At 40.5% G+C, this 22,227-nt stretch overlaps 2 protein-coding genes across 2 annotated transcripts; both read right to left on the reverse strand.

Annotated features, from left to right (window-relative positions):
* Nucleotides 1–11,474: 11,474 nt before the first annotated feature.
* LOC104437162 (uncharacterized membrane protein At3g27390) lies at nucleotides 11,475–15,491 on the reverse strand. Its single transcript, XM_010050062.3, has 10 exons — nucleotides 15,319–15,491; nucleotides 15,070–15,178; nucleotides 14,793–14,985; nucleotides 13,502–13,638; nucleotides 13,134–13,422; nucleotides 12,911–13,017; nucleotides 12,645–12,804; nucleotides 12,375–12,570; nucleotides 12,040–12,280; nucleotides 11,475–11,860 (listed from the first exon to the last, which is right to left on the reverse strand). The coding sequence occupies exons 1-10, from the start codon at nucleotides 15,410–15,412 to the stop codon at nucleotides 11,635–11,637; spliced, it is 1,752 nt and encodes a 583-aa protein (XP_010048364.1). The 5' UTR covers nucleotides 15,413–15,491; the 3' UTR covers nucleotides 11,475–11,634.
* A 748-nt stretch (nucleotides 15,492–16,239) lies between these two features.
* On the reverse strand, nucleotides 16,240–18,841 carry LOC104437174 (probable glycosyltransferase At3g07620). The gene is made up of 5 exons (XM_010050068.3): nucleotides 18,387–18,841; nucleotides 18,181–18,272; nucleotides 17,924–18,067; nucleotides 17,468–17,819; nucleotides 16,240–17,199 (listed from the first exon to the last, which is right to left on the reverse strand). Exons 1-5 carry the CDS (start codon nucleotides 18,690–18,692, stop codon nucleotides 16,528–16,530), a joined length of 1,566 nt encoding a protein of 521 aa, XP_010048370.1. The 5' UTR covers nucleotides 18,693–18,841; the 3' UTR covers nucleotides 16,240–16,527.
* Between the last annotated feature and the right edge of the window lie 3,386 nt (nucleotides 18,842–22,227).

Below are 22,227 nucleotides of genomic sequence, written 5' to 3' on the forward strand. Positions count from 1 at the left end.
CCTGATAGACTAGTTATCCCACGAGTGATCAGTTTAGAGAAAAGAACTACATACGTGCCAACGAAATGCCTGTCTCAATTTATTGAAAATAGAATTGGAAAATTGGGATGTCACAGCAATGTGCCATCTTGAGCTGGAAGAGGACTGTCTCTTGGCGGCTAAGTCGGAAACTAAAATTTATCATGCTAGTTCCAACTCACATGGAGCTTTAAGCTCCAAGCGCAAACGTCCTCATTGGTTCAATAAGTGGAAAGGTAAGGGAGCAAGTTCTTCAGGGAAGAAACCAAAAGTTAACCAACATGAAAGAGGAAAAGGTTCTCGAATGAAGAAACTGTTAAGGATGAAGTGTTACAATTATGACAAGAATGGTCACTACGCTAGCGACTGTCGCGAGCTAAAGAAGGTAAACACCCCTTGTACTTTTGAGAACTTTACATATATGTCAAGTTCTATATTCTTAACTGAATCTAATCCTTTATGGACTGTAGATTCAAAAGTAGCAGACCATGTAGCGAAGGATATAGAATCCTTCATAGAATTTTGATGAGTTCGGACTGGAACTAAGTGGATTTATGTAGGAAATAACTTCATAGTTGAAGTTAAAGGGATTGACACCTGCCAATTGAACATGCGTGGTGGACACACTTTACTTCTACATGATGTATTATATGCTTCGGAGATTCGTCGAAATTTAGTGTCTATTTTAGTATTGGGTAAGCTTGATTTTAATATGAACTTTCATAATAGTGGTGTAAATTTGTATTTTGATATAAACTACGATAGTTTTTGTTATTTTTTGGATGGTTTTATTGTATTAAATGTTGACTGTGGTAATGTCAATGTTTGTTATTCCCTTTTCATGTCTTCTAATTCATACGATAATGATGTGAAAGTGTGGCATGCTAAACTTGGTCATATTGACCAACAATGTATGAATAAACTAGCTAAAGAAGGCTTATTATGCAATATTGAAAAAGTCGATTTGCTCATATGTGAGCATTGCCTGACAGGGAAAACAACAAGAAAACCATTTGTAAAAGGTAAAAGAGCTGAATTTCCTTTGCATTTAATCTATTATGACGTCTGTGGTCCAATGAATGTGAGATGAATGTATGGGGATGTTTATTTCATCATATTTATATATGATTATACTCGATTCAGATATGTCTATTTGATTTCTCATAAATCTGAAGCATTGAGTTGTTTCAAAAAGTTTATGAACTTAGTAGAAAATCAATTAGACAAAAAATAAAAGTATTTAGATCCGATCGATGTCGTAAAATTTATCTGATAAGTTTAGAAAATTATGTGATGAAAAAGGAATAGAAAGACAATTGTCTATTCCATATACTCCTCGAAAAAATGGTGTTGCGGAAAGAAGAAACATAACTCTTTTGAAAATGGTTAGATCCATAATGACGCATGCTAACTTACCTATCACTTTTTGGAGTGATACTTTGTTAACTACTACCTATATACTTAATCGTGTGCCTTCCAAATCAGTTACTTCCACTCCATATGAGTTATTGACAGGTAGAAAACTAGACTTAAGTTTTCTTAAACCATGAGGTTGTGATGCCTATACTTATGAGTTATTTCACAAGTTTGGAAAATTGGGTCCCAAAGGAAAGAAGAATATTTTCATAAGATACTCTGAACACTCGAAAGGGTATGTGTTTATAGGTGAGCAGGAAAGTTGGATCACGGGATGTCACATTATTAGAGAATGATTTTCCTAAGAATGATAAAATAAGTGAGGACTACTCCCTATTTGAAACATTGGATTTAGATAATGAATTTAGTGGAGTTTGTCCAAATGGGAGTAACATGAGAAGTGATAAATTTAATTCAACTTACTCTTAATTACAACCATATGATGAAATAATATCATCATTATTTAATCCAAGTGAGCATAATGGGGAATGATGTGCAAAGTGTACCATCTCCCGTACGGCGAATAAGTCGCAAAAGTATTCCCGTTGACATTTTGACATTGAAGGGGAAATTTTTATGGTTACTCTGCAAGATGAAGATGAGCCAAGGAATGTAAATGAGGCTCTAAGTTGCCATAATAAGGAGAAATGGATGCATGCAATGGAAGAAGAGATGGAGTCAATGAAGTCAAATCATGTTTGAGAACTAGTTGATATTCTAAAAGGACGTAAAGCCATTGGGAACAAATGGATTCTCAAAATAAAGCGTAAAACCTATGGCTCAATAGAAAGACAGAAAGCTCATCTTGTGACGAAGGGGTATAATCAACATGAAAGAATTGATTATGAGGAAACATTTTCTCATGTCGTGAGATTTACTTCGATTCGCATTATTCTGGCAATAGTGGCAAGTATGGATCTTAAGTTACGTCAAATTGATATAAAGACTGCTTTTTCAATGGAGAATTAGAGGAAGAAATATATATGGAACAACTTGCTGGTTTCATTATGAAATGCCAAAAACAAAAGGTATGTCGACTTTTGAGTTCGATATATGGCCTTAAGCAGTTGTCAAGACAATGGTATATACGTTTTCATAATGCTATAATGGCATATGATTTTACAATTATTGATGATGATCATTGTGTATATATCAAAATGTCCAAAGATCAATTTATGATCATATCATTATATGTTGATGATATACTGATTGCCGGAAGCAATAAGGAGTTTGTTAATATTATCAAAAGTTGGCTATCTTCCAACTTTGAGATGAAAGACATGGGTGAGGTTGCATACATTCTTGGAGTTAAGATTTCAAGAAATCGTTCGAAGAGATCATTGTCTCTTTCGCAAGAAACATACATAAATAGGGTTCTTGAACGATTTCGCATGCAAGATTGTAAACCCATAGATACTCCTATTGCAAAAAGCGAATGATTGAGCTACAGATTGTGTCTAGGGACTCTACAAGAGAATGAACAAATGTAACATGTTCCTTATGCTAGTACTGTTGGGAGCTTGATGTACGCTATGATGTGTACAAGATATGACATATGTTTTGTAGTTGGAATAGTGAGTAGATACAAATCTAATCCAGGTCAAGCACATTGGAAAGCCGTTAAGAGAATACTGAGGTATCTAAAGGGAATTGCTTATTATACGTTGAGTTACCAAGAAAATGATCTGCGACTCGAAGGCTATTCAGATGTTGATTGGGGAGGAGATTTAGATGAAATGAAATCTACTTTTGGATTTGTGTTCTTATTGAATAATGCCACCATATCTTGGAGCAATAAGAAACAAACGTGTATAGCCTTGTTCACGATAGAATCTGAGTTTGTGGCATTATCAGCAGTAATATAAGAATATGTTTAGCTTAAGAGATTTTTGGATCATTTAGGTGCTGCAAACTCATTGTTGGTTAACTGTGATAGCCAAGCAACAATAGCGTACACTAAAGATCTAAAATATCATGGCAAGACCAAACATATAGATACCAAGTATAATTTTGTCAAATATATGGTTACATGAAAAGATGTGAACTTACAATATATATTTACACATAAAATGGTAGCAAATCCAATGACAAAGCCAATACCTAGAGATGTGTTTTGTGACCATGTGAAATCTTTAGGACTGCGTAGAGGTTGATGTACTGAATATTGTAATTTCCCCTAAGTGTTCACATTTAATGAATTTGTGTTTTCATCATTAATGCTTATGAATCTTTATTTGACGTTTATGTATCTTAATGCTTAGTGCATTACATAAGGTTGAAAAAGTATGTCGGACAAATGAAAGATTAGCCCACTCACACAGGTAATTGCTTTTATTTATTATGTGATAAATAAAGATGAGACGGTTTTTAAGCTTATTATCTAAGTGATAATCGAGAGTTCAAGCTTAAAATATATACGTCGCATTAACTAAGTGTTAAGATGAGAACATAATATATACTATGTCCGAAAGTAAAATAACCCAAATATTTTACTTTATTTGTCTATGATATCAGATGTGAGTTCCAATGAATTCCGTGTATGAGTAGATATGTGAACTCCAGCCCAAAACGTCTTCGAGGAGATGTGCCTCCACTTACATTCCAAGAGCTTCAAGGTCCTCTCGGTGAGAGGATTTGGTTCAATCTCGAGATGAGGATGCTTGTTCATGAGCCCGGTGTGATGCTTCTTCTTCAGCCGGTTTGTATTTTCATCTTCCCCAAGGTCGGGAATTCTTGGGCGAGGCCAATTGGATGGCTCGCATAGAAGGATGTGTCCATGCTTTGGAATTGTTCATAGGGATCTGGGACGAGGGGGGTGGGTCCTCCAAAGCGTGCATAGGGGTCCTGGGTGGATTGGACAATGTCATCTTCACTTGTCATTTCAGGCTCTTGGGACGATGAGGCTTGTTTATATTGTCCGAGTGCTTCCTTAGCTTCGGTGCTAGGTCATAATGATCCCACGTGGGTGCATTATTCCAAATATCTTCGGGAATGGTCTTGTTTTCCTGGCACAAGATTCTTTGGAGTTCTCGATATTCATTTTCACAGAGTCGAACAGATCTAGGATAAGATCTGTAAATCCGAGCTTCTCGATTGTTCAAGTTAGGTTTATAGGATGTGGTTCCTATTTCTAGTGGTGCATCGAGAATACTACCATTATTTCTGCAAAAATTCCAAGGACGTCGAAAGAACAGGATGGTGTAGACTTCGGGGTTTGGCGTTGTCGTTCTCAGTTCTCTTTCTAAGTCTTGTTTCCAACATGTAGGAGGATAGAACCAATTTAGAAATTCTAAAAGATTTCTATCACACTCCTTTTCAATGTTTCTTCCGAGCAAGAATATCATTGTGAGGTTGGCAATGAATCTTTTGGTTGGGATTTCAAAAGCTATCAGATACTTATTGGTTAAGTACCATAATAACGTTTTGAGCTGTTCAGGGAAATCATCTTCCTTCCAGATAAGAGGATGAATGAATGGATAATTCATATTTAACCCGAAAGGATAAAGAATCGAACCTCCGTTGAATCGAATAGGTCCGTGTGGCTTTGCCACATAAGGTTCTCCATGTTTTCAGCAATGATGTCATTCGAATCTGCTGAATAATCTCCTGGGATATTTCCAGCTTTGTAGATCTCTCGATGTTCTCGATTTTGTATTTTTACTCCATGGTTGAGCATATGAAAAGCAGGCCTTTTGATATACATGTTGATCTCAGTGGTGCTTTCGGCCTTGATAAGAAGTGACAAGTACATTCTTCTTTTCCAGAATATGCTTTTGTTTCAAAGGAGTATTTTGAAAACCATTCAGCCCATCTAAGCAGGTTGGGAATTTGGAATCTGTTTTTGTTTAAACTTGGTCATCGAGGGAAAGATGCCATGTCTAATTCCACCGGAAGTGGTGGCCGATGAGATGAAACTCAAATTTTTGATTCCATTTTTGGATTTCTAAGATTTCTTTGAAAGTGGAATGGTAATGCATTTCAGCTTGAAAACTTTCCACTTTTATGGGCACAAAGGGTCTCTTACCATCAATTTCTTCGATAGAACGGCTGCCCAAAAGTATTCATCACCGGCGTCGGTTTGAAGAATTCTTTTACTCCGTTGATGGTATTTGTAGTGGCGGGAGATTCTCGCATAATCTCCTTAAGCTCGCCGACGTTTTGGTCTAAGTCTTTCCCAAGGTGGGGAGTTCTTTTTTAGCATGGATTGCAAAGGATCGAAGCTTTGCAATATTTGGGACTAAATCTCTCGAGATAATTAATTATCCCAAGAAATTGCTGGACTTGTTTAGTCGCCGTGAAGTTGTCTTTAGGAAACTTGAATATTCTGAGCAATATGTGGTCCGAGGTAGTATGTACCTTGTTGAGGTGCATACCAAGAAATAATCTCTTTGTTTGGGCAATGTTCATCTTTCTTTGAGAGAGCATAATGCCATGCTTTCTCACTATTTCCAAATTGTTCAAGGAGTTGGCGGTTGTCAGATCGAATATCGTCGATATCATGATAGTATTGGTTGGAAAATACGGCACATAGCCTTTTGGAAAAGGGATGGTGCTACCTTTAAACCAAAAGGAAGAACTTTCCTTTGGAAGTGCTGGTTTGTGAGAATCTCCTGTTTTGGATCCTGTCTTGAGGATGGATGCCCAATTGGCTTTGAGATCGAATTTGGAATAAATGTGGGCTTTGGTCAAACCAAGAAAAGAGAATCTCTGGATGGTAAATGGAATTTGTCATCTTGGAGAAAAGAGGTTGAGAGGTTGATAGTTGATCATTAATCTCATTTTTCCCTCTGCTTTGCTCGGCTCGCTTATTGACATAAAAAGGCTTCACAAGCCCATTGTGAGTCGGAGGCCTTGTTCAAAAGTTCGAGCATTCCCTTTGAGCTAAAACCAAATGTTCTGGTTTCATTCCCATGTGGCTCGCCTTGGTTGGATTTATGTCTTCATTTTTTGAAAGGAAGACGAACAAAAGAACTCGGTTTTTTGAGAACCTTAGACAAGATTCAAAGCAACTTTTGCATAATTGGATCTAGTAAACTCATCTCAATGGAAAAGAGCCTTTGAATATTGACAAAACTCAGAGAATTGGTCTTTAAATCTGAGACCTTTTCAGAATAATTAGTCGAGAGATTTGAGTCATGATAAATTATCAAATCTCTTGATCCAAAAATTCTTGTGGTTATGGGATATTAGTCTCGGTGTGGTTCTGACATTTGTGGAGAAAGTATCTTTGTGAAGTATCGGATGTAAGGAGTCTCGAATGTTCTCAATGATGTTGAGGTTTTTGTATTTTTACTCCATGGTTCCGAGTCGGACTCGAGCATATGGCACAAAAAGTTTGTTCGGTTGGTTCATCATCAGCAGAGAATAAGGATTCAATATCATCATTTTCAAGTGAAAAACCTGCCTTTTGATCGATACAAAATGTTGATCTCGTATGGCCTCGTGCGATCCTTCCTTTTGCGTGTATCTCCATTTTCTTTTTCCGGAAATGCTTGGCGAGTATTTCTTGGCAATCTTGTTTGGAGCATTTGATAAGAAGTCAAGACGCTTGTCATCTGTGATGTATGTTCGGACCATTCGACGTTTTAAGCATAATTCTTCAAGACATAGATGGACTTCTTGTTGAATTTCTCAGGAATATTCTTCTTTGCTTTCCAAAGAAAGATCTTTTTGTTTCAAGACATGCTTTAAATTTGGATCTGCTCCAATTTGGAGTATTTTGAAAATCTTTTAGAAGGGAGCAGCATCTTCTTTCAAAATTCTCTTCTTTCAGCTCCTTGAGATCTCCGGGGTTCCCACAAAGACATGATATAAATAAGTCAGGGCATGGCTGAAATTGGGTGACATTAGGAACGTAATTTGGTCTTGTTCAGAGTGACTACCACCAGAATTTAAGGCTCCCCGTGAATCTTGTAACGCAGTTGTAACAAGGACATCATTCATATCATGGTTGGTAATGGATTGTGTACTCAGCCAAGTATATGAAACTCTTCAAAGTCTTTCTGGCCATTTTGGATAAGGAATATTATCAATGGAAAAGAATTGTTTTGATGCCATAGACACATGTACGGTGGAATCATTTACGGGTGGGATTACTTGTCTGTCAAATTACGGATCGGCATAATTTGATTCCATTTCATAGTCATAGTGCTGGAGGAGGTGTACGCCGCTATAAATATATGTGAGGTTGGTGGAACAATAGGGGAGAATCGGTGGTATGATGCGAGAAGGATGGGAAAGAGGAAAGGGATGATGAGTCCGATGTAGTAGAAGAAGTTTGCTCGGCTAGCATAATATGTTTTCGGGATAACGGGGATCGGGCGCTCAAAGTGGGTATTAGGCTGTTTCTTGTTTACCCAAATCCTTCAAAAAGGATTCTAACAGATTGGATAACATCATCCTGGTCTGGCTTTTCCCTTATAACAATTGATCTTGATTCTGTTGGTGGCATCTTTGTTTCCTTTTTTCCTTCCCGAGGGGGCTTTGAGACGATTTATTATTTCCGCCATATCTGGTTCTCTTCTGAGGTATCTTACGGAATATTGGCAAAAACAGATACTTGTGGTGCTGGAGGTATGTACAGTTCGAACAGAGGTGCCAAAGTGGATCAAAAAAGGTTCGAACCTTCCTTCCTCAAGAAGTTGAATTTGCTTCTGAGCTTCTCTATCTCTGGCTTTGACTTTCAAGGTAGTGGTACCCAAGATGTTGTCTTGATTCCAAAGCATGAAGCCTTTTCTGAAATTCAGAAAGTATCTTCTTGGTACTCTCATCATACCTTCGGAGATCTTGTTGCACATTTCCGATCCTGGAATCAATGGCCTTGAAGGCATTGTTTTAGACATTGGATATGTCTAAACTATCATATGTATGGTATTAAAGGTGTAGACATACGTTCCATGGGAAATGAGTGAGCCCATTGTCTCGGGAAGGATGTTCATACTACGTATGTATGAGACGACCGATAAGAGTGTGAAAAGTTTGATTTCAACTTTTATGCCGTGTGAGACTCTTGAGGAAAAGAGAAAAAGAGTTCCTCAATTCAATGCCTTCATAACTCTTACTTATTCTTAAGATTTCTATTCAGTGTTTGTTATTTTAGGATATTGTCAATGATCATGACTTGATTCGATCTAATGAAATATTTCTAGAAAAGCAAATTGAACTGAAATTGAGAGTTTCAAGTAAAAAGGAATAATGAATTTAGAGAATCACATTTTAGTTTTGTATTCACTGGTCGACCAATTATGACTGTCTTTAGGATAATCATAATTGTGAATATAATGTATATATCATTGTTTAAAAAGATATCAAAAGAGATATAAATGTGATTGATCGATATAGGTTAATGCATACTAAATCTACTTAGAGTGTGATGCCCATTATGAGCTGTTATATATTCATAATAGTATGACAATGAGCTCTCAAAGTATGTTGGTCGCACGGATTATTCATCGATATGAATGTTGTAAAGAGGAAAAGAGGATTTTGTTCGGCCCACTATATGCGAGTGGGGGATGATGGGTTTTTCTATATGTTGATGGACATAAGTTGGCCCGTCCGTCCATGTTGGGCCCAAAAGCCAGCCCGTGAGTTAAGGGCCCATGGAGGAAGTTATTATAGATAAAGATAAAATAAAAGGAAAAATCTAAGAGTCGGTTATTGGGTGAAGTTACGTATTTTCAAAAAGAGAGATTTCGTTCTCTCAAGTTACGTTTTTTCACACACCGTTTTCTCCTTAAAAAAAGAACGGGATTATCCTCTAAAGAATAGTGTGTGGATTATTTCTCGTATCGCAACGTTGGTGTTTAGTTTGTAGAAATAAGGTACATTCATTGTTGTGACGTGCGTTTTGATCGGTGATTTATGTGATTTCCTGGGCTTGCTTCTTCGTTCGTTGTTTTGGGGTTCGATTGAGTATTGAATTTCTATATATTTGGGGTTCGATTTTGTGTCGAATCACTTTTTTGGGAATCTGTTTTCCGCTATAGTCCATGTGGGTAGTTTGAGGTGGAGGAGACAGGATGCAGTTGTATACACTGGATCGCACTTGCTAGGAGAGAATGATACAACAACACCTAAACAAGTCACCTACCATGTGTCCATTCTCAGATTGAGTTGAACATTGATGATCCTCACAACTGCCGTCCTCAACAGCAAGCGGTGAGGTCTCCTTCATTATCAATTTTAATGATTGAGACTCTTGAATTGAAGACCTCAAGATTTGTTCTATTTTCTGCTCAAAACAACGTTAGCATCTAATCCATGAATCAAGAGATTATATGAGTCAGTTGCTCTATACCTACGGCCTCCCACGCTTCACACAATTTAAGTGCAATATCTCCTTCTCACGCAATGCTTTATACAGCAGAGGATTGATCTCATATAATCTGCAACTCAATGATGAAAAAGGCTCATTTTATACACCCAACATGCCACGCATCATTGAATCTCAACTCTCACAAAGTTAAAATGGACGCTACCTTTTCTCAGAAGCACCACGAGATTGATCTGCCTTCTGTAAAATTGCAACGTGAAAACCATTACATTGCTACTTCATAAATTTTCTTTATATAAAAGCAAGCCATTGCCGGCGGCGGCGGGGGTTTCCGAGTTCGATCGGAGCTCAAAGAGCGAGAAGGGAGGGGAGGAGACGAGGAGGCACTGGGGCTGAGAGAGGGGGAAATGATGGATTGACGTGCGTTTGAAAAGGGGGGAAACCGATGGCAGCTTTTCTCCTTTTCTTTTGAAGACAAATTTTCATTTAAAAAAAATTAAATTAATGGTCCGCAATTTTCTAAAAAGGATAACCTATTTAAATGAGAAAATTTCAAATAAAGAGTCGAAATACTCTCAATTTCTCAAATAAAAACTTCAATAAATCTTATTTCAAATAAGGGTAGGAAAAACCTGAAATAATCATGAATGGTTCAAATTTGGGCCTAACCTTACCAACCGGCATAATATTCTAGCTAATTAAATATATTTTGATCAAAATACAAGTTAAATTAAAATTAAATTAAATTAAAAAATTTAAAAAAAATTATGACCGAGCGCTGGAGATTATCCTTCAGATTACACAACCATCCGGTGCTTGGTAGCAAAAGTTTAAAAAACATTAAAAGAGGAAAAACACAACTCGCCCATGTTTTCCTTTTTTAAAAAAAAAAAAAAATTAAAGAAAAAGAAACATAAAGAGAAAAAAACGAAAAAAAATTAAAAAATTATAAAACAAAATTGCCCTTCACTACCGATTAGTTTAGTTTAGGCTCATTTTGTGAGACTGATATAGGTATTATAAAATCCGCTTTAGACTCTTATTTGATAAAATAAGAACATTTTAAATCCTATGTGAAATAATATCTATTTCAAATTATTATTTTAAAAAATGAAGACTCTTCAGGACTTTATTTATAATTTAATTTACAAATTGAATGATATTTACTAGCTCAAAAAAAAATGATTTAGCTTGAATTTTGTAAGATTAATATATCATCAAAAGAGCATGACATTTGTTCAACGGCAGTCCCATCTTATTCTCATTTCAGCGAAAGAAAAATAATTAACCTCACGAGTAAGCTCCACAAGAAATCGCCAAGTATTCTTTTGTCAGATTTTTAAAGTCCATTTAAAGAAAAATCTACTTTCGAAAATTATATTTCGACTTCCTCAACACTAATAAATTTACAAAAATACATCTTTCATAAAGTTAAAACAATAAAATTAAATCAGATAAGAACAATAATTTCCTTCTAATAAAAATGAAATCACTTTTTCTAAACCATCAAATAAATAAAAATTTAAAAATTTCCTTAGAATAATTTCCATGAAAATACATCCATTTATATGAGTTTTTTTTTGCAAAAAAAAAAAAAAAAAAAAAAAAAAAACACCTTAAACTTTTGTAGAAAACTAGCATTTCTGCTCTTAGCTATCGGACTTAAAGAAAGATAGGCTTGAAAAGTATCTCCGCACCTATATGCAAATCTCCCGTTCGGCCGAGAAGTCCGACATTTTGACCACAAGGTTTTGGCCAAAGCACGAGACAAGTGACCCAAAACATTAGCCGACGCGAATACTTATGTACATACCTTGTTAAATTGATTTCCTGGTTCAATCCAAAACCGATCCTAATGCTGCCAAACTATTGACAGTGCATGACCATCTACATACAGTCTAAATCACGCGCGGCAAAAAGAGTCACTAGACGATCCCATCGGGCATGCTGACGGGCCCTGCTTCTCTTTCCTCCCCATCGGCAGTTCCTGTGGAGTCCCTACCATTTTCAGATTTCGAGATGCCTATGCCTCCCACTCGGTTTGCTGAGGAAGCGGCGTGGACAGCCTCTATATACAACACCTTCACCAAATTTCTGAACCGGCGTCTAAAAGTCGGCAGTCGGGACATGGAAGCCACGATCCCCTGCAGCCTGCAACCATTAAGTAAATGCACGAAAGAAACTGATTCCATCAGCCTTTCGATTTCAAGCAGGTGAAGGAGGGACAGCATAGGCCGAATCTAATATGACACGGCACATTCAGTTTGATAATGTACATTTTTTGTATTAACTATTATCCTAGGGGTAAGAGATTGAGCGCAGACTAATACCTTCGAATTATGGCTTGCAATTGGGCCCTTCTCACACTGTCATCTGATGGAAAACTAGTATTGTCCCATTCCTCCGGTTTCTCATTTTTGCACCCCATGACTAGCTTTCCGAGGCACGCATCTTCGTCTTCAGTTAACCGGAGGCTCTTGATTTGCTCTTTGATAATCAACAAAGGCCCAATAAACCACTCAAACATCCTGTCCCTCGGACTGTTCATCGTTGTAAGCTCCACGTCATCAACTGTGAATCCATTCAAAACATCCGTGAGAATCATTAAAATAACATGGAACTATCCATATTCCACAAATGAAATAGTCAGATTTGATAGACATACAGATGAGCAAACCGTCGGTCTCTGACTTAGCTGAAGTTAGCAGACACTGTAAGATTGACCAAGCAGGAAGCTTGATGCCTAACTTCTTACAATTTCCTTTCAACATGCAATCCTCAATGTCTGTAACATCAATCAAACCTTCATGCAGAAGTATCCTACCATTAACCTCACATGATTTAAAGAGCCAATCCCACACCTGCAGAGACAAGATTTTTGTTGGTGAGCATCATATTGGAAAGATGATTGAGGTGGTATGTCTATTATTCTCACTTGCACTGGTCTATACTGTTGGATTGCCCGCTTCAATGTTCTCGACTGCTGTGAATATAGTTTTGAAATGTATGGACCTCCTTTGCCATCCCTTGATCCCTTGTTGACGCTGGAATTTTTTCTCTCAAGGCTAGCATTCATGTTTCGACGATATTTGGGCCTGGCTGTCAATTGGTGGCTCAAACTTAAACATCAATTTGTAATAGAACAATTCCTCACAGATTATCAACCATGAATGATCAAATGAAAGAAGATCACAAATGCACCTTGGCAGACAAGACCCTTCTTGCAGGTAAAGTAAATCATTAACATACTCATCGAACAATGAGACAACCGACACAATGTATGCCACTCCCATTCGAAGCGAATCCTCCTGGAATTAGGTATCTCTGTTCAGATCAAACTTGAGGATAAAGAAAAGCTATCAACACACTGATGCAGAATTGTTCAAATACAAGGATGTTTCAGAAGGTGGCAGATTTTTAGTACCTGATAGGCCACTACTCCACTATATAACCCCAGAAAAAAGCTAGAAAGGAAAGCTGCTGTCACAGCTCCAACAACAGCAAGAGGCCACAAAATTATGGCAAGCCCCGCAAATGGGACACAGACTGTCTCTAAAAAGGGTCCTTCTCGGCCAATCAAGTCTTCCAGTAGTCTCTTCCACCCTCTGAACAACATATATGGACTTTTCACCAGGGCAACAACCATGATTGAAGGAACATCCACCACCACCCCCACCAGACTCACCATCAAAGACGCAGGCAACTTTGATAACCTAAAGATAACATCATAATGTGAATGCGGCATAGTTGCCATATTGCATATTGTTACAAGATAGAAAGGTAAAGGTTTACTTGATGTCCATGGGCTTTTCATCTGGTTGTATTTTCTCTCTCAATTCATCCATGAAGGAAAAGTAGGAGTGGAAGCAGAAATCTGTGAAGTCCTGTACCACAGTGCAACTTCCTTCTACTGTGGACCAAAGACCATCCTGGCACCACAAAAACCATAATTATAATTGGGATACAGGCACTGCATATTGTTGTGAAAGTGAATAACTGGAAAGAAAGGACTCCCAGTTACCATGCAAAGATTAAAAGAGAAAGCACCAACTATATAAGAAAAACACAACCAACACCAAGCTTTTCACACAACCAACACCAAGCTTTTCCCAACTCAATGGAGTCAGTTACATTTCCTGTTGCATTCTATCCAATACCAATACCAAGTACTATCCAAGCTATTACATGTAAACAAGTCCCATACAAACCCCATAAACAAGCTTTTTGAGATGATTTAACACTCCTTATGCACAAACCGGACTACAAAAGACTGCACATGAAATTAAAGGACAGGGCTATCAGGAGGAAAGAGATTATGTGCATATGAGACCCGAACAAAAAGCGCCCCATGTCCCTTGCTTATGGGTAACATATTACTCTCACATAGAGTGGTTGCTTACGTCCAAAAACTACTAGGGATCTTATGAGTTTTTGCTTTCAATATATTATTCAGAATGAAAAAGAAACATTAACATAGACGATCGCCTTGTTCAATTCAAAAGGAGTTCACAATTAAGTTCCATCCGGCCTATGAAGTTTTTACTGTTCATGACTTTACTGTTAAGACTGAAGTCTAAAGTTGCAAGGGTTTTTTGACTTAAAAAAAAAAGTTACAGAATTAGCAGAGAACTGCAAAGTGGTCAATGACAGAAGGACTCATGCAAGCTGATTCTCCGAATTCTTTTTTCAGCTAAGTTTGTACCATGGCAACCAGAGATACCGTATCCTATCAGTGACTAGCCAGACAACTGCCGCACAAATCAAAGCTTTTGAAACGCCGAGTCATCCACACAAAATTGAATGCTTTAGCTGCCAACCCTCCGTAAGGCCACTATTCATAAACATCACTCAATGCACCCTAACACGTCTCCTAACACGTCTTCGACCGGTAATCGAGAAGATCTTCATATTCACTAAAACAGCTGACAATTTTTCCACATATCGTATTGGCGATACACTATAATTCAGAATATCTTCGGTGCTGGAAATCAGCACAAACACTCTGTTTCCTAGTCACAAGTTTCAAATCGCTGCGGACCATCCAGAAGCAAAACCAGGCACAGCACCCAAAGTGCGCACTCACAAGAAAGCAGTGATAGAGCTTGTCCGTCACGTTCTCCCCAACCGCTTCGAAGGTCGCTATCAAGGGAGCAAAGACCCCGTACGCAACTCCGCCCAGCACGCTTCCCGCAATCCCGACTACCGGCCAGAGGACTAGCGGCACCGGCAGCATCATCAGCACCAGAATCTTCAGAATCAGCCCCAGCCTCTTGGTCCTGGAAATCATCGCCACCGCGAAATTACAAAAACAAAACAGAGGAGCCCGAAATTTCGCGAAATCGCCGGCGGCGACGTTTTACCTCGCGACGCAGTAGTAAGTCCAGGCGAGATGCGCGATCCACAGCCCCGCGATCACAGCCGAGTTCCCTATCCCGACGACGCAGGCCGCGACGGGGCCGACCACGGCCGCTGTTCGAAAAAAAAGAAAAAGAAAAAAAAAACAACGGGCGAATCACCACCGTCGGATGCGGACAGGGGAGTCTCGCTTAAACGCGACACAAGCACGCGTTTTGTTCTCGATCGAGCAGTAGCGTCGAGGAGACGTTTACCTTTGAGGAGGCCGAGGAGGAAGAGGGAGAAGAAGAAGGGGAGGAAGGTGACGAGGCTCCACAGCTTGGCCAGGAACCCCACGGGGACCTCCATCGCCGCCTCCCGAAGCGAAGATACACGGACAGAGAGAGAGAGAGAGAGAGAGAGTCTCGCGAAGGAGAGGGAGATGACGATGAGGAGTGGGGAGAGAGAGACGGAGAGAGATCGCGGGAGAGCTTTCTCGCGTGAGGTGGCAGGCTGCGAGAGGAATCACGGGGGACGCGTGTCGAGCGGAACGCTTTCTCTCTTTTTTTGGCGGGAACCGACTCGAAACCCCAAAAAAGATTAAGGAGCAAAATGGGTTCATTCTTTTCTTTTAAATTTTTTTTTCGTGTTTTGTATTGTAGAGGATTGCGTGTGAATTTCGGATCCCCAGTTCTCATTTTTACATGAATGTAATTTCCGGTTTGGTAATTTCTCAAAACACACAATTTTTTTTTATTAACTTTTGATGTAAAATTATTATTTAATTAAGAATCTTGCTTGAAAAATCTTGATAACAACTTACTAGTTGGATACACCTTACTTGATCCAACTATACTTGTTCGATTGGGTTGCCAATTTTGAGGAGAAATTGTACAATCAATCCTACATTTATCATATGCATCTCAATTCAGTTTTTCTTTTAAACATTTCTGTGAAATTTCAATTTAATTTTTCTGACCAAATTTTGCTGGAAGCTCGTTGAAGTGGCTATTTGGTCATTGTTGGAGGTCTTACGCAACACGCCATCATGTCAACGAATTTTTGTGAACATTGGCCTAAATGACTACATTAAAATTTCATGCAAAGTTATGATTACATTAACAAAATTGAAAAATTTAGGATTGAATTTGATTTTGTACGATAGATTTAGTGATTGATTGGACAATTTGGCTGTGAATTTTGCAATACAATCTTACTTTGGCACTGTTCAGAACTTTATGATTGTAAACATTTTGACTACAGAAAGTCCCACCCAGGTGGTTTCTTCCCCTCTCTGTTTGGGCTGCTACAGAAGAAGTGCGGTGTCCTTTTCCAAGTAGTCTATCCAAGAACATGATATTCACAAAAACCTGTTTCACAGCCATGAGACTAACTAAATTCTTCCCTAATTGCAATGCTAGACATACAAGAAAAAGCTGCAGCAAGTCTCTCCTTCCGATCGCATACTCGGCATGCTTGCTGGTTTAAGCCGAGTCGGTGATCCGGATATTCAGGCGGCGGAGCCAGATGGAGTGCACAGTCATGTGGAAGACGTCATATCGCCTCGGCGGCCCGTTGGCCACGAAGTGCCGCTGCACTTGCTTCACTCTCCTCTGCATCCTCAGGTACTGAGATGGTGAAATGGCCATGAGTAGCTTCTTGATGTTGGGTATGTCCTTCACCTGCACTTGCACAGAGAAGGCTTTCCAGTTCAGGACATCGCTGAACGGCGGCACGTAACTGTCGGAGATCAGCACCGGCACGCATTCCGCGTATATGGCCTCCACGATCCTGGGGCTCGCCACCTCGTACCCACTCGGGCACAGGCAATACCTGCTCTGCCTCAGCATCGACTCGTAGCTGACCCCGCGCGGGAGCTCGTCGTACACTCGCACGTCCGGGTCCTCCTTGTCCTTCCACTCCTGCAGCAGCAAGTGCCTGATGTGGCCGTGCAGGCGGCCTGCGAAGAAGGCCAGGGTGCCGCGGCGGGAAGGGGAGGGGCCGCCCAGGAGGCCGAAGATCTCCCCCGTCTTGAGGTTGATCTCCGGGAGCGACGCGTCCTTAAAGGGGTCGAACCCTTCCGAGGTGTTGGCGTTGCACAGGACCCTAATGGACTTGCTGAATAGGTTGGGCACGTAGGAAGACGTGCGCGGCCCCTGTGGAGAGTCGAAACGGATCGCGCAATGCGGCGTCAGCAGGATCGAAGATGCTAGCGAAACCGAGACATGGCATGCTAACATGATATATTCTATATTAGAAATCAAGCCTTTGAGTGCAAAGAAGGCCAAACGGGCAGTGACTTTGAGTAATGCATTTAGTTACTTCGTACTATGGTTTCGAAAAGCTTTAGTGCAAAGAAGGCCAAACGGCTAAAATTGACTTGTTCTCGACCGGTCTTGAAATTGCGATGTTCAGCATCATTACCCAGTCGTGGCAAGAGAGCATGAAGTGGTCGGCCCCAAGGCTCCGGTTCCAGAACGGATGCTTGGCAGCGATGACGTCGATGTAGTCGACCACAGCATGCCCGATGGCATGCGTCTCGTGGGACCCCGGCTCGTAGAGGTACTGGACCAGCATGACCACGCTGAAGGGGAGGAAGTAGACGAGGGCCTCGTCCGGGTCCGTGGTCCGGTACATGTTGTGGCCTCTCTCCATCTCATGGATGAACCTTCCCTCCGTGGAGTAGATGCTCTTGCACGGCCCGTCATGGAACATGGGCGGCTCCCCTTCCTGGTACACATATATCTTGAACAGCTTCTCCATCTCCAGATAACTCCTGCACGTAGTTTTTCTCCAGTTCATGGCGTCGAGCTATGGGGAATTGATCGGGAATTACAAGGAAGATCGAGTGGCGGCATGCAGGGAAGGGGGCGGTTTTACCTGTGGAAGGCGTTGGCGTTCCTGTAAATAGGTCCTCGGGGGACGTAGTCGGCGTCGGCATGGACCGAGGTCAGGTTCCGGACCAGAGCGGCTTCCCTGATGGCGGACCGTGCCTGGGACAGGCTGGCCTCTAGCCTCTCAAACCTGCCCAAAGTGATCAAATGCCCTCAAATGAGTATGACTGACTCAATCAGCAGGTTGTGAAAGCATACAGAAAGCCTGGCTTTTAACTCAAATCCAACACCTTTCCTCCTAACCTGCTATATCTTTTGACAGCCCTTGCAGGCTCCTCGACGGTGACCGTTTCATCTGGTTCCGGTTGCTCCGTTGGCGGCTCGTTCTCAGGCGCCTGATAGAAAGGACAAGCAAAAGATCCGAGGATTATTAGAGCATGGCCATGCAGGGTGTCTAAAATGAAAAGAAGAAAGAGGAAATTTTGCACAAAGGTACGTTCCATCCTTACACTTGCAGGGGCAAAAGCTACTTGGTTTTCTTCTGAATAACTCAAAGGCCATGGAGATTCAATGGCGCGGGGGAAATCGCTGGGCCTGAGTGCAGACAGGGCGGCAGTGGCTCTTGAGCCGGCGAAAGCCACTCTCAGCTTCCACGGCGAGGCGAGCTCGACCCGAGAAGGCGACCCGTTACCAGCCAGAGCGAACAGGCCGGCCGAGATCAGCACGACTGGCACGACGAGATAGAGAACCAGAAGCGAACTGGATGACCGGGGCGGCGAAGATGGGGCGGGCGAGAAGGCCTTCGAGGTGCCCATGTTGCGTCACGCTCTTCCAGGTGCCGTTCCTGGCTTCCCTTCAGGGGCCTCAAGGGATAGGATTCATTGCTTCATAGCAAGATATTCCATACTTGCGCAAGAGAATCCAGGTGGGGTTTGCTTCGATTCTTACTCGGCATTTTGACAGGTATAAATAAGAAAGGTTTGATGGATGTGCTGTTCCCTCCATGCAAAATGCTTTCTTAGAGTCGACGTCTCCTTTTTGGACTCGCCAAAGCTCTTTTTCAAGCCTAAGTTGAGCTCTACTTTTTCCCGGAGTACGCCGTCTTTCATGTGCCGAAAGGAAGATTTCCACGATTAAAAATGTGAAAAGGACAAGACTCGAAATTAAAAATGAGGGGATTAGGGAAAGTTTGGCATGCGAAATCCGTGTTTTTTCTGTAAGTGATCTATCGCACTTAATTACTTTAGACTGTTGAGTGTGTCTTGAGTTTTGCCCTCGCGGCGGGGATCTTGAGGAATATTTGGGGCTTATCAAGTTTTCTCATTTGCCTTCCTAGTTGATGGGGAGTTTTATTGAAAAAAACAAAAATAATTTCTCAAGCATGTACATTTCAAAGGCCTAACACTCTAAGAAATTCATAACTTTAGGTTTAATTCCAATTCTACCATAAAATGTTTTTGTCCCATAAAAAACCGTCAACTTTAGGTTTAGTCTCAATTCTATCATAATTTTTTTTTGTCTCACAAAAATTGCAAATTTTGACTTGAGTCCTAAATCTGCCTCCGTTCATCATCTTTCCAAAATTTCTCTTGACAACAAAGAGATAGAAAACTCCTTAGCACAAGCCATTGAAGTGTCCCAAGCCGAGTGTTCTGAGCATGAGCTCTCCAATCATGAGAGATGGAAGACTCCAAATTATGAGAGATTGAAGATGCAGCACAATATCGAAGATCCTCAAGCATAATGAAAGAAAAACTCTCTTAAGAGCAAGGGCAATTGAAGAAAGCTAACACTAATTGCTTCAATTTTTACCCAAATTTCAGATCCAATAATATGTCATTTGGGCTAACATGGAAATTCATCCCTACAAGGACATCTTCTTGCACGTGTGATTTGAGAAAAAAACTAGAGCAATCACGTCACTAAGGTCGATTTTAGACAGAGAGTTAATGAAAAAAAGTTTAGTTAAAATCGAGACTGAACCTAAAGTTGGCAATTTTTTATGAGGTAAAAAAAATTAGGATGAAATTAGGACTGGACAGAAAAGTTTGAGGTTTTTTACAAGAAAAAAAAATTAGGATGGAATTGAGATTGGAGTTAAATGAGACTTTTTAGGGTATGAGGCCCTAATATAAATTATCTTAGACAATAAGCTTATAGATTATTTGGTAGCTATGTTCACCAACATCATATTCATGTGAAAATACATTGTATGGACATTTTTCTTTTAATATTAATGGGGTTGACCATAACGTGTAAAACTGGCGTTTACTCATTAACTCATATGATAAAAAATATATATTTTGACTGTTTACTCGTCGTGGTAGAAAGTTCAACGTGAGAGATCTGAGAAGGCATTGGTTCTTGGGGAAATTAATAGAAGGACGAGACTCCCCATGAGCCGTGAGCATTCGAGGCAAGGCACGAGCCGCCGGTGCGTTTCGGCCACGGACTCCTTCGCACGAGCCGTCATCATTGGTCGCCGCCCAGACGCTGCTTCAGATCCGAGGTCTCGGTCCTGGGCACGGCCTTAATCACTCGTCCCCATCTACATCGACGCGTTGAATCGTGACTCCTTCGTTTCACCTACGACCGGCGGTACCAACGGCAATTCCACGGACCGCTGGCGACGTCGTGGAAACTCCGGGCACAAGAGTGGGGTCGTGATTCCGGGCTCTTTCTCCTTTGCTTTCGGCATTGGGTTATGTATATAGTGCTTTGTACCGGATGTAATTCTCGGGGTGTGTTTCTTATGGGATTGGTGTCGTTTCGTCTCTCGTTTGGTGTTATATATACTAGCGAAAGATAGAATTAAGAAGAAATATGATACATTGTAAGCTTGCATTTGGATTATGTAGAGGTTGATTAACTTCCGATTAGTTTTGTTGATTAACAATTTGCATTTCTCTGCAAACATGTGATGTGTAGCTTGATACTAGAATACGTATATACAATGAGAAGGCTATCGAAAAAATTAATGTATTTATTTCTCAAAAATAGTTGCCTAATTAAAGTCGAAAATTTTATTCCATACTCAAGTGCCCGTAGTCCATGACCACCAATAGGCCTGGCCATCTAGTAATCCACTCAATAATAGTTCACCTAAGGGCCCATGGGCCCTCACTTGGTCTACAAATGGTTTTGATCCCAGGCCTTCCCAAACCAACTCGGTCGCAAGTTCTCTTGACTCTGAGCGGACTCGGTCGAGCTTTCTCGTAGCAGCTACACCTATGAAAACGGGTATTGCATCTTGAAGATGTTTGCTGTGCATCAGCTTTTGCCTTTTGAAATGTTTCTTCATCTAATTTTGAAGTGCTACAGTGACTCTTATGTAGGTCATACAAAACACCAACACATAGAAAAAAGGGCTGAAGAAATCGGTCCATGATTTAACATCAGTGGAATGTTACCTCCAATTTCCTGAACATTTGATTGAGCCAAAGATTGGCCCCACTAGTAGAGTTACGCAAAATGTCAATGTGGAGCATACCGAAGTCTCAAATAAATCACCTTTTTGGAACTGATTTCCCATTAGTAAGGGCAGGAGTAGTTGAGAATATTGACTAACTCAATTTGACAGCTCCTATAGTACAAAAGGTAAGCAAGGTAAGAAAGCAACTAGTTAGCTCTCATAGTATGCAAGGTAAGTGATACAACGGAGGAAATTGAATGGTTGTTGTGCACTTGAGTGCCTTTGCTCGACCTTATAATATGGCGTAATGATCGAAGAAGTTGGGGCTTGGGTCCGCACACTCGGCATGTTTAAACAAGCAGATTGGGCGTGTCTAAGTCAATCAAAAAGTAGCTAGTCTTTGACAAAGGTACTCTTGAGCTCGCTAAGTCCATTTATATGGATGAAGGTCGAACGGATTTTTCTCCAATCTCCCTTTGCATGATCTCTAGTTCACTCAATAGCGGCTTCTTGATTTTGTTTTTCCCTTCAACTTTTTTCATTGTGGGTCTCTCTCTCTCTCTCTCTCCCTTCCTAAAAACAAAAATAAATAGGTTCTCCTTTCTTTTCTTGTTAGGGGACCACCTTTTCTTGCTGCTATGGGGTCGACCTGTGAACAAGATAGACCCAAAGAAAACCAAAAAACGGGGTTTTAAAACATGTATCGTCATTCGCACAAGGGACTGCAATTGCAGCGCAGCCACAACTGCATATACCAAACCGAGGCTTATTGCGACAATTATCAATCTAGCAGAAGACCGATATAAAATAATCCATCGCAGGTACAACCATCTCACGTGATACCTTTTGGACGAAGATCATTTTCCCCTAGCAACTTGGCGTGTTGCCAGACAAGTCGGATATTCTCTCTTTCTCTCAGGAGTACAATAACATTTGCT

The sequence above is a fragment of the Eucalyptus grandis genome, chromosome 1, assembly GCF_016545825.1.
Source record: "Eucalyptus grandis isolate ANBG69807.140 chromosome 1, ASM1654582v1, whole genome shotgun sequence".
In the NCBI taxonomy this organism is placed as follows: domain Eukaryota; kingdom Viridiplantae; phylum Streptophyta; class Magnoliopsida; order Myrtales; family Myrtaceae; genus Eucalyptus; species Eucalyptus grandis.